This window comes from Tyto alba, unplaced genomic scaffold (genome assembly GCF_018691265.1).
Source record: "Tyto alba isolate M040663 unplaced genomic scaffold, T.alba_DEE_v4.0 Super-Scaffold_2, whole genome shotgun sequence".
NCBI classification, from domain to species: domain Eukaryota; kingdom Metazoa; phylum Chordata; class Aves; order Strigiformes; family Tytonidae; genus Tyto; species Tyto alba.
The window spans coordinates 14,611,018-14,623,734 of NW_024881282.1; the positions used below are offsets into that span (position 1 = coordinate 14,611,018).

Consider the following 12,717-nt stretch of genomic DNA (forward strand, 5'->3'; position numbering starts at 1 on the left):
GGAAGAGTGGAGGTTTGGGAAGGAAGTATAAGATGAAGTGACTGAGCATGGGGAACTGAGGCTACTCAGTGGTCATGTCACAGCTGCAAACTAAGTAGTCTGTTGCACTGATAAAAAGCTCAAGTGGCTATGTCTTTAGATATTATAGGCTTTTAGGGATATATCTCTGGTAGATAGAGAAGTACAAATTTTCTTTATGTTTTCTTTTACTTATATAAGTCCTCAAGTTTAGGATTAAGTTTGTGAGCTGTGAAAGAGTTGTAAATTGCATTTACACTTACATTTCATTCCAAGGTGTTGATCCTAGATCATTTTTATCTGAGAAATAATTCAGAATATGTTGTCTAATCTGCTGTCTTATTTAAACTAGTATTGACAGATGCAAGAACTGAGAAATTAGGAGGCTAAGTTACAAAAAAAAAAAAAAAATTGGCTTTATAATGGTAAATTTTGTGCCAATTGTAAGACAAGTTGAAAATTTTAAAACTGCAGACTAAATATTATTTTAAATGTTTGTTATTTCATCCTGATATTTGTTATTTCCCTCTGGTTTTCAGTGTCTACGTATAGAGTCTTCTGTAAATTGACCCAGATCCTAAAATCTGGAGTAGCTGGATTGTTGCTTTATCAGCTGCAACTGTCTACTTTTTCCTTTGTAATTTGCATTTAATGAAAATTTATAGCAGAAAAGTTATTTTTAAAATAGATCAAATGTATTGTCACTTTAAAATATAGCTATTCAAATAAATTTATGGAAATAAGAAGTTGTGAAAGACCTGCATCAATTTGCTAATCTCTGTTAAAATGCTTTTTTAAAACATTAAATAATTGTAGTGCTATGGTATTACTAGCCACTACTTCTTTTACACTAAAATATGTGAAATATTTGGGAAGTTTCAAAAATAGTGGTGAAGATCCCAGTGTGCACACACTTCATCTTTTCAGGCAGTCTCATTTTATTCTGTGGAAAGCCAAACCATTAAGTTGGGAGATATCTCTGGCTGAGCACCTGGACTCAGAGGTTTTTTGAAGCAACTACTCTGCTTGGTACTTCTCTCTTCATTCTGCAAATGGAGCAAAATTATTTTCTCATTGCAGTTTACTTAATTTCAACAACTTCCATTCAAAGTTGAGAAACTTCTAGGAAGTTAACAGAAAAAAAAAAAACAAAACAAAAAACAATCCTAAAAGGTTGTTTCACTTCTAGTGTATTCCTTTAAAAAACAAGAACAAAAACTCAGATCTCATAACTAAAGGATTATGGACACAGTGATTAAAAACTGTTGGTTCAATGCATTAACTGCGTTTGTTAGTAAGCCAGTTAATACTATGTACAAAGTCTGTTTTAATAAGTTCTGTTAAATGCATTCTTTCTGTTAAAAGTTAGCATGAATAACTGGCTGACTGACTAAAGCCTGTTTCTGCACTTTAATAAGATTCTAATTTGCATCCAGAAGAAAACAGATATAGATTAAGGGTAAATAAATAAGTCCTCTATAGTAAACAGGAAATATAACTTTAATATCTTCTGCCATAATGTTTAAGAATTAAGGCTTAGAATATACGTGTTATTCAGTGGAATTGCTTAAGTGAGTATGTGGTTTTGCCTTTTGTTGTCAGAAAAGCCATTTATTTTTAAAAAATCTACGGTTAGTAAAACAAAGAAATAAAACTTTAGCAGCAATTATCAGCCCTTATACTGGAAAACAACAAAAGAATATAAAAATGCAAGAAAACATGCACATTTTCTAATTAAATTAAGGCTTTTTTCTTGCTAATTTAAATCAGCCCACTGTAGTCTGTGTGACAGGAAGGATTCAGGAGATTGCATTCTGCCCCACACAGCTGCTAGAATCCTGCTGGACTCCTGAGCCATGGTTAAAAGTATGAGCAAGGACATTCACCTCCAAACTTTATTTCCAGTTCACAGGGGAACTGAACTTCTTATTGAATGCTTCAAGGCACGGAGGATTTGGCAAATATTCTTAATTTTAAACAAAGAAAGAAAAAGCTTGTCTCTGTAGGATACAGTAGCTCTACTCATCTGTTATGTCCTTTTAGTCTTGCTCTCAGCCACAGCATACAGAGGATTACGTTCCACACCTGAAAAACAGGTCTCAAGGTTGTTGATGAGACTCTTCAAGAATCTCAAGGAAGATTTCAGAGAAATACAGGAAGTGGCAAATTACAATGGCACAGAGCAGGACAGGTCTTGGAGGAAGCAGCTAGTTTACTATTCTGTAGCTGGCACAAGGTCTTGGTCTTCATTCAGCTAGTCGAAGGCACCTAATGCCCTGCCCCCCCCCCACTCAAAATAAGACTCCACCCTGATTTTTGGCATCCTTTATCAGACCAAATTCATCATGTTTTCAGAAAGCCAGCTGCATTCTCTTACCCTACAGGGATTACTTCAGAGCTGTGCTCATGGATGTTGCATAGTGCCACAGCTGTACCAAACAACACTTAAGTCATGAGGCTTTTTACATGTGTATAAATTAATCTGTTAATATTACTCTATTACATGTTGGCGTTTTTGTCAAAAGTCTTGGGGAAAATGAAGATCTTTCTCCATTGCTTCCCTTTCTTCTGTGGTGTATTTAACAGCACAAAATTAGATCTATTATGTTTGGGCATTACTCAGATGATGTTGAGTCTATGGGTCTTTATTCCACACCTATGGCAGAGTTGCATTTGCCATTCTAAATAGAAAATCATTTGATTGAAATATTTGGCTGTATCATCAAGTTAGTTTCACCCTTGGTTTCCCATTGTCCAGTATCTTGTTCTGTCGATGCAGCAGGTTCTGCATGGGCCTGGAAATGTACAAACTTGCAGTCTCTTACCATCGTAGCAATTTTGCTTTTGGCAAAGCAAGTATAAAATAGCTTTATTCCAAAGTGTAGTGGGTGATAGTAGCTGGAAAGTATAATTTCTGTACTGTAACAGAAGATGGGCATCATTACTTAAAACTTTCATGTGTCTTGGTTTAGATATGGGAGCACCTTCATCCTTCTGCCAAATGAACCAGCTTCAGTATTTCAGGAACTTTCAGTTTACAGTAGCCACCACAGAACCATTTGTTCCTGTGGAGCTTGCCAAGAAGGGGTGGTCTCAGATGGTTGTTCAGATGAGAGGATCATCCATCCCTGAGAAGTAAACTGAGAGCACTGGTTGAGCTTAATGCCACTGGGGAGACATGACTCTCCACCCCAAAGTGATAGTTTGTGTTCCTTTTATCAGTGTTGTAAGAGGGAAGCTTTCAAAACAAAACAAAATCACTTCTGACATTAACCCAGAATGTTTCCTTTTTTATATATCTGTAAACAGCACAGCTTCAAGTCATGTATATTAATCTAAAAACTTTCTCATAACACACCTCAAGTTCTTCCTCAGGTCAGCATTGTCGTCCCACTGAGATGACGTGGAAGGTGGCGTGGGACCATGATCTGTGCTGAACATGCTGCTGGCACGCTGGGATCAGCAATGTTGTCTGATTGGTTGGCATAGGCAGGAGAGAGTATCCCGAAGAGTGTTTTTAAAAAGAAATTACTACTTAAGAAAGAGATATTTTTATCTTCAGCTTTTAAAATAAAGGAATGGGTATGTGACGTTATAAGCTAGTCTGTTCGAATGGCTTTATTTAATGACATTATGTTCTTTGCAGCTTTTTTGCATTTTCTTTGCTTTAAGCACACAAAGGAAAGAAGATAGCTGCTAACTGTGCAGATGAAATGGCCTCTTCATACACATTTTAATTTACTGGCGTACTGGGACGTTCTTGAAATACACTTCATTTATGTGGGAATCTGGCATAGGAAGGGAGGCATGGAGAACCTGAAACAGCAGTGTGCCTCCATGAGGAGGAAAGAAAGCCAGTGCTGATGAGAGCAACGTGGGCGAGGAGAACAGCAACATCAAGTGTGGGATGTCAACAAGGCAGATGTTCAGGGAATGGGTGATGGACACTTAGGGAGACAGATGAACAAAGAGAAGCAGTGATGGCAGGAAAGGGGCAGCGGTGGAGACCAAGGGAAGTTGTTGACGAGCATAATACAGTTTTTAAAATGGGATGGTTTTTTTTTAGTTGAGAAGTTTACCACTCTGACTGATGATGAAAGCGAGCTTTACTGTCAAATACAAAGATCATGCTACAGAAGCTGTGGTGCATGCAGCAGCCCTGTGCTGTGCTTTCCCTCCACATAGCTGGATACTGTATCTTTACCATTTCTGTACAGTTATGTTAGTAACTATAGAGCCAAGTCTATCTTTCTCTGTCCTTAGTATGAGAACTAGAGAATCAAGGAAAAACAAACCCTTTTTCACTCTTGACGCAGCATTGGATAACAGGTTGGTATGACTGCTGAACTTGAAAGGCCAACTTCTAGCTATCCAAACATCAGTTAGAAGCTGAGAAATTTGTCCCTGCTTAGTCCAGGTGCTGACGTGGAAGATTAGGCAAAAACTGAAGCTGCCTGTTCCCCATGAGTAAGGCTAGTCCACTTCAGTAGGATCCATTGTAAATGTTGTTTTTTTTCTGTCCATGCAGTCCATGTGTAGCATTGTTTGCATCAAAGAGTCAGCTATAACCCACCAGACCTATGCAATGATGTTATGTTTGTCTTTTCCTGTAAGCCTTCTTTTCTTTCTGTTTGCCCCACTTTGTCATCTGAACTGAACTTGGTGTGTATGGAAATGAAGCAGTAACAATAAAAGTCATTGTATTTTTTTTTTTTTTTTAATAAATTTTAGGAAGTTCTGTAACCTTGTACTGGAACTAGATAATGAGAAAAAAAAATACACCTACTTTCTACTCAGGTAGAAAAGGTCTCCTCTCCGGACTGATTTCATAAGCATCAGTGTTAACAGGTTTCCATGGATAGTGTTACCAGCTCAGTGACTTCAGCGTTTTGAATATTCTAAATCACAACATGTGTTATCACTGATTGATTTTTGTTTTTGAAGAATACCATGCCCCAAGTCTGGGTTGGCTTTTTGTTCTTTTATCATGTAAGTGATGATTTAGGATTGGATTGTATCTTCTGTTGTCATTTACTTTCTACTCAGCATATATGGCTATATTGATTTCTAACAAATACCTGCATTGCTTATGACATGAGCAGTTTATTTCGTATGTTTGATGAAGTAGACAGAATTAATTGAAGCTTCTTTCTGAATTCCTCAAGAGCATGGGTAGCTGTCTTTTTTAAATCTTTTAAAGTCACAAGCTTTTGTACAGGAACAGGAGACCCTATTGCAGTTAGGATAAAACAATTTCAACTTCAGAAAACTATCCTAAACCTGCTCCAGAGAAGAGTTTAAAAAGTCAGTTTCTGCTATTCTAGGGAGCTGCTTCATATTATTTAAGCAGTAACATGTTAATATACTAAGTAAGATATTGCAGCAAAAATACTTCATATTTAGTAGAGAGTAAAAACAAAATTACATTACGTGTGTAGACTTACAAGTCCTGCTGTTTGGGCAGGGATTTAACAGATTCCCAGACATCTAGCAGCTACTTCTGGAATCGGCAAATGCCAAATAAACTTGAGACAGCTCTGCAGCTGAATAACAGGGAGTCTAATGTGTCCTGCTTTGCAACCTGCCAGTATTGGCAGTTTTGCATGTCTTCACAGCAGTGCCGGGAACTTTTAATATTTTTTTTTCCATTTCAAAAGAGAATTTTTTTGAGAGAAACAAGTGACATCCTACAAACACATTTGTTCATTTAATAGTAACTGGTTATTAATTTGAACAGAATTCTAAATCTCACAGAAATAGTGAAACTTTTCTGCTTTTTCTTTTTTCTAGTCTCCACTGGTAAGTACCTTCTGTCTCTACACATCTGATGGAATTACATAGGGAAGTATTAGGAAATGGCTGTAAGATTCTTCTCTTCCGGGAAACACTTTTGAAGGTACCTGATGCTTGGATCTGTCAAGGCATTACAGAGGGAAAAGAAAATTTTATTCAAAAGTTTATGAGCCTGAAAGTAAATTATCTTTTGCAGGGTTATTCAGTGTTTTACACAGACGTGAACTCCATCCTAAACTTAAATTAGTTTTGGGTTGTTTAAAATACATTTTAGTTTTATGCATATCTTTGCTCATTTTAATTGAGGTTATTTTTTAAACTTCTAGTTTTTAATATCTATCTTCATAGCTTTAATGCTGCTAAACGCTCTTGTATTCCCAGTTTAATGCCTTGTTATACTTCATAGTTGAAATATGTTCTTTTTATTATAATTATTTGTGTCTTACACCATAGTCTTTTCTGGATATTCACGGTTTGCCTATGGTTGTTCTTTTGTAGTAAATAAATGATGTAAAGATTTATAGTTGTTAGAACATTTAATTTTCTACACAGTGCATTCAGCCTCAGTTTGGAAGTGTTTTCACTAGCAGTTATGAGTTTAACATAAGTCACATAACACTATTTTATATTGAGCACCAATCATTTCTTTATGATATAACTTTGTTTGACCTCATATTATTTGCTAACAATATATAAACAATGCCCTTTAACCTCTTAGTTTTCTCACAGATGTGGAGAAACCCTATAGCCTCATGATACATTAAATTCTGATTAGGAGGAGAAGAGAAGGAGTTTTAGATCCCCTTTTCACTTCTCCTTTTGGAAAATCTCTTTCGGCCTTACTTTGAACTGTGAACATTCACTTAACAAATCAAAATCTCTACCAGAAAGAAATCCTCCCCCCAGACATCTATCAAAATGCAGTCTGAGGTCTCAGATGCCAGTGATAATTTCAGTTTTATTAAAACCAAACAAAAACTACACCCACCCAACCCACCAACCACCTCCATGAAAATTCTAAGCAAAACCTCAGGCAAAATAAAATGGAAGGTGAGGTTAGTTATTTTCTCCTCAGAAGTTGTGAGACAGATCTCACATTTTCCAGGAAATCCATAGGGTCTGACCTCTAATCAGTCTTTCCAAGACTAAGTTTAGTTTATTTATTAGTCTACTTTGCTTTGTCCTGCTAGTTAGTAAGAGATGATCCCCCAAATTTACAACTCCAAATAAATTTCCAATAACTTTGTAGAAATACATTTTGAATTTGTGTTTGGAAGGTAATGAAAAAGGTGGTTTCTAAAAATATACTTGAAGTCTAAAATTCCAGTAATGAACAATCTCTAGTGTGTTATTGTATTGACGTTTTTGCAGTTTTTGTCATAGAGAAAGAAAGGGGATGTGACTTTATTGATCTCAGTGGAGTTTACCATTGCCTTCAGTTCCTTCCACTGACAAATGTGTCTGACTTGATCTATATTCAAGACTTACAATTGCATTTCTGTGCCAGTTTCTACAGTTTCTGTGTCTCAGCTTGCGTTGGTGAGAAAAATATGTACTAATTTTGGGTGGGGGAAAAAAAGAAATCATCACAGCAATGTTTCACAATGTTCACTTGTTTCCTAGTTAAGTAAGGGATTGTTACTGAAATTTTTCTCCAGATAGTTTCTTTGCAATGTTTTCTATCTTCATTTCCTTTCTTGATCCTTTTAAAATCACCTCTTACAAAACATGTTTATTTTATGGTTGCACAAGGATATTGTTGTTGAAAATGAATCTGACCTAAATGCATTTAAAGTTTAAATATGATTTCTGGGACAAAGAAAGAATAAAAAATATTTTATTCAGGGACAGATGTAAGATTTAGCTAGGATATACTGATATATAAGTATAGCACCAAAAGTCATTGCAACCAGAAAAAAAATGAATGAGAAGAATGGCAAAGGCTCTTTATGAAAAATAAAGGGGAACACTTTATATAATAATTCTGAAGATACATACAACAATTTTGGCATAAAATACTACACATAAAGTAGTGGTGAACTTAGACCATTAAAGAAAAATATGATTTCCCGATGTTCTCACTGGAAAAGGGGAGTCAGCTTCAAAGTATAATAACTCTGCTTTACATCCAAAAATACAACTTGTGGTTAAAATTTGTAGGAATCATGCCAACAATTTGTTGCATGCGTATAATTAGTTACAGCATGGAATCAAAATATTTCTGAACAGGAAAAAAATTGTCTGACTCAATTGAGTCACCTTTATAATTGATGTCTGATCTTTTCACATCCATAGATATCTGTAAAACAAGGGATAGGAGAACATCTTTTGCGTTAAACTTCTATCTGGCACATCTATAATTAGTGTTATCTTGACCAAAATTTATTTCTGAAAGGATAATTTTATCTTCTTGGAGACTGTCTAATCCGTTTTGAAATAAAGCTATAGAGGAAAACTAAGCAGAGAGAACAAAATCAGGAATTAAACCTGAATCCCGTATTACATGACTTGACTCTGTCAAGGGGATACTGGAAGTTAATAAGACTCCATTACGTGCTAGAAGCTGAGCATTTGTTCAAGGGCTTTCCTAATAGGGTTGTTAGAAATTTGGAGCATTTAAAACTGTAAATATTTTTTAACTGACTTAAGGCTTAGTGACCTGATGCACCTGAGAATAGTTAAACAACTATAGAGACACATTTGCAGTGCTTAGGAATCCAAAGAACTTGGTCTAAACAGAAGGTACTGATAACTTACAAATCAGTGTAAAATATGTCAAGGATTAGTGTTTCTTATTTTCCCTTTTTCTGTGTTTAGATTTTTTTACTGCATCCTCTTAATTATCTGACATGGTTTTTTATATGTTCCAGATGATATTTTGACAGAAATGATTGGTAAATTTCCAGGTCAAAGAGAAAGGGTAAGGATTACTTTCAGGAAGGATGTGCAAGAAAGAAAGATAGCTGGAGGCTGAAGGGAGTAAGAGACATAGTGCAGAGGTCAGGAATAGCATCCTCCTAATGGCCATGTACCTTATGCTTTGTATCATGGCTGCTGCTGTCTGTTCTGGTAACAGTACAGCATGAGCTTTCTTATCCAACCACATCTTTTTTCTCCTGGGGATTTGATCCAATGTGGAATCTAGAGACAGAAGCAACTCTCTGTCTCCTAAGCTTTGAGGAGACAGTTTCGCATGGAAACTTTCTTTGTAAACCTCCTGGCGTGTGGAAAAGCAGGATCCTCAGTCTCGCGGGCACAGATTGCTGGGATCAGGATTCAGATGATTAATTTGGGCAGCAGCTGTATATAAGAGCGTGTTTTGGGGGTTGCAGAAGAAAAGGCTAAAGCTGGAATGAGGTAAGTCTGTGACTCCACTTAGGATGCGCCTGTGTGCTGTGAGTCACTGGCTGAGTGTGCGAGGTGAGAGCTATCTTGGCATAAACTGAAGTGTTTCTTCTCTTCCAGAAAATGAATCACTTGATTCTGAGTGTATCTTCTTTTTGTTAATTTTTATGAAGTAAACAGTTTTCAGAGGCTTCAGTACATTCAAGTATGTGTTTTTTACTGACATAGCAGGAGAACTTTCAAATGAAGGGAACTCACCTGTTGGGGCCAGTATTTTTTAGACTTTTCCCAGAAACATGTCTGACTGATCAGTACAGTGCCAGAAACATCGTCCTTCTGGCACTGCAGCCTTATTCCCAGAAGTATCACCGAGTAAAGACACTAATGCAGTCAAAACTGCCAAGTGATTTTTATTCTCAGTCTACTTCTGTTTATTCTCCTTACTTAGTCCACTTCTAGCTTTGAAGGGAGAAAATTTGTCTTAAAATCTGGAAAAAAAAGGAAGGAGTTAACATGATATGTTGTCCCTGAAGACACATTGCTCGGGCCAGCAGTTGTCCTGGTATCAAGGAAGTTCCATATTGTTAGTTTTCTCTTTAACTTAACTGGTGTGAAAAAATGTGAAGGTAGTGGTTGAGCAGATCTGTTACAGCAGAGAGGTGCAATCTGGGAGGGGACTTGCAGTGTTGTTAGAAGACCAAGAGAACCTTCAAATTCCACATGTCCTCACAGAAGGTGCCACAGAGATCTTCATGAAGCTTCAGATGGGACACAAGGTGCCTTGTAACCACAATTAGTTTATTTGAATTTACTTTTTTTTCTTGTTCTTGGGGGAGTTTAGATGTGATCATTTACTTTCTGTGTTTTCCTTTTTACATATAAGGAGAATAGATAATGTGATATTCACAGATTTTGTTGTAGATATTAGCACAAAATATAAGTGGCTCAGTTTGGTGCTTTGGGAACCACATTGGATGTGTAAATGGATCCTGCTTGGCATTGATGTTCATTTGATGTGCTGTGTGACAGAAGAGGAGCTATTTCAGATGGCCAAGTCCCTTTTTCGTACCTTTCTCAACCCAGCACACTCTCACCAAGCAGATTAGAATTCAAACTTTTTTCCAGCTCTTGTTAGTAAAGGCTATGTTAATGTTAATGTGAGCTCAAGTGGCTGGCCAGACTTTGGATCACCCATTACCTGTTTATCAGATTATTTCTGAGACAGATAGTTCACAAGGCAAGAGGAATACCTACTACTCATACCATAAATCTATTAGGGAAGGAATCGGTGCTGAGCCATCTGGGCTGGGTAATTCCCAATCTGACACAGGTAATCCTGCAGGAGCTTTGCTATGGCTTCACATCTCATTCCTTCAATCCGGCCTCTGAGTCAGCAAAGCGAACCACAGCGTCAAGCCCAGATGTGCAGCATATGTCATCTGCACCCAGGTCTCATTGTCAAAGGCCATGGCAAGTTACCTTCTGAAGTAGATGGTCTCCCAGACAGGGTATCCACCACTGAACTCCAGCAGCTTCTGACCAAAGGTTTCAATACTGCAATCAGGCCAACTCCTCTCCCAACTTTCAGTGACATGGAAAAAAAAAAAAAAAAAAAAGTAATTCTCTTTGCGTTTTTCATTTCGTAAGCTGAGTTTGTCCTTGACTTGGGGATTTCCTCAAGATGGTGACTTTGCCACCCCACCTGTGTCACCTCGCTTTTAAAATAATCCAGTTCACTTTTTTTGTCCAGCACCTTAACATCACTGTCTCAGAAGATAAGACAGTATGCAACCACACCTTTTATTCAAAAGATAAACGGATGTGGTGTGTGATCAGCTAAACTGAATTTCTGTTTGTGACCAAAGGAGATGTTGAGATATGTGGGTTGCTCTTGCTTGATCATAAAGACCTGGCACTTGAGTATTGCCCAGTAAAATTGTGGCTGTGAAACCGACCTATGATTTCAGTCCCATGAAAGCTGATTTCTTGTCTGATAGGTCATTTGTCAAGTCCTGCCTTCTACCTTCTCTCTTTCTTTTAAGGATGCATTTGAGAAAGATTTTGAAAGATAATTCATATAGCTTATTTTCCCTTGCTAGGCAAAATACAAGGTTTTATTTTTTTATTTTTTCCCGTTTTGCTTTTTTACCTAATATCTGTATAGCTGCAATTAAATATAGAAGGCATTGGGAATTTTTCTGTATTGTTAATTAATATTTAATTGGGTCAAGTGCCTTCTTTTCCTTATGATGTCTTTTGAAAATATTGTGAAGTAACGAGAACATTAAATTGTGCATATTTTTCTTACTAAATATATTTGAACTTTTTGCAGGATAGAAAGTATATGAGGTGTTTTATAATCCAGTATAATTACCATTGTGAACTTTAGTCACTGGAGCTAATCACTAAGTGCTTTGTTGTTACAGCTGGTTGATAAGTTTTCATTCATGGCATTAAATTCTTCCTTCCATTTCTTATTTCTCTGACTGACCTGACTTTCCCATGATATGACAAACAGGGTGGTGTTACAATGCGGGCTAGTTATTTGGTTTTGTATATAATGATTTCCAGGGAGAAAGGGGTCAGGAAAAGAATCACTACAGTTCTGAAAATGACCTGATGTTACAGAATTATGCCAAGTAATTAGTTTTTCCACCATTAATAGCTTTTGCACATGTGTAAGTAGAACTGGTCATCTTGAATTTTCTTTGTTTTCTCAAAATATTCAACTTGTTAGTCATTAGAAAGAATCATTTAGGACTTAGGTAAGATTATAAAGTCACTAGCAGAGAGTTGCTCTTAATTAGAAGATACATACTTTTATAATTAAAAAATATTTTTTTATCATTAATAATGACTAATGGAATATTTGCTTTAATTCCTTCTCCTGAAACTTGGCACTTCTTGAAAAATGTAAAACTTTGGAGAAAGCTGTCTTTTTCTTAAATTTTGAATATAAATTTCAAAATAGATGATTTAAAAAAATCTGAGCATAAATATTTTAAGTCTAAATTAGGTGACAGAAAATAAGTTGTTCCTTAATTTACTCACAGTGGTAGCTTTCTTCTGTATTATCATGTATTAAAGTAGTCTTACAGTAGAACTGTGAGGATTGTCTGCAAAAGACAGGAAAAATTTAAGAGGAGTGAGAAAGGAAAAAGGCAGGGTAGCTCTTTTAAATGAGACAAGCTTAAATATTCGGACACATCAAAACATTATTGGAAACAGACTTTTGGACCATTTTCCTTTTGCAGCCATGTATGTGCTTTTCCATCATCCTTATATTTTAAGAATGTGGGTAGAAAATAAGCCTATTAGTTTTAAATGCAAAGGATGGGCCTATATCATCATCAGATTTCTTATATTCACCTACCTTTTCAAAAATGTTTTGTTCAGCAAAGAAGTGTGACAGGTAGGTACATTTATAAACCTTGGGAAAGTTTATTTTTCATTAAAAGTCTGGTCGACAAGATACCACCTTCATAAAACCTTATGTGTATATATTATGGAAAACTATGTGAGTCTGTTGTATTATTTATGGTGAAAAACCTGTTTAATACT

At 36.3% G+C, this 12,717-nt stretch overlaps 1 protein-coding gene across 2 annotated transcripts in view; it reads left to right on the forward strand.

Annotated features, from left to right (window-relative positions):
- The window catches only part of ARHGAP42 (Rho GTPase activating protein 42), a 173,008-nt gene that overhangs the window by 99,441 nt on the left and 60,850 nt on the right, over positions 1-12,717 (forward strand). Inside the window, exon 5 of one of the 2 annotated variants that reach the window (XM_042793007.1) lies at positions 5,809-5,817. The exons of the other annotated variant lie outside the window; for it this stretch is intronic. Within the exon in view, the coding sequence (XP_042648941.1) occupies positions 5,809-5,817 (9 nt within the window). The remainder of the gene's footprint in view (positions 1-5,808; positions 5,818-12,717) is intronic. 2 annotated transcript variants of the gene reach the window in all.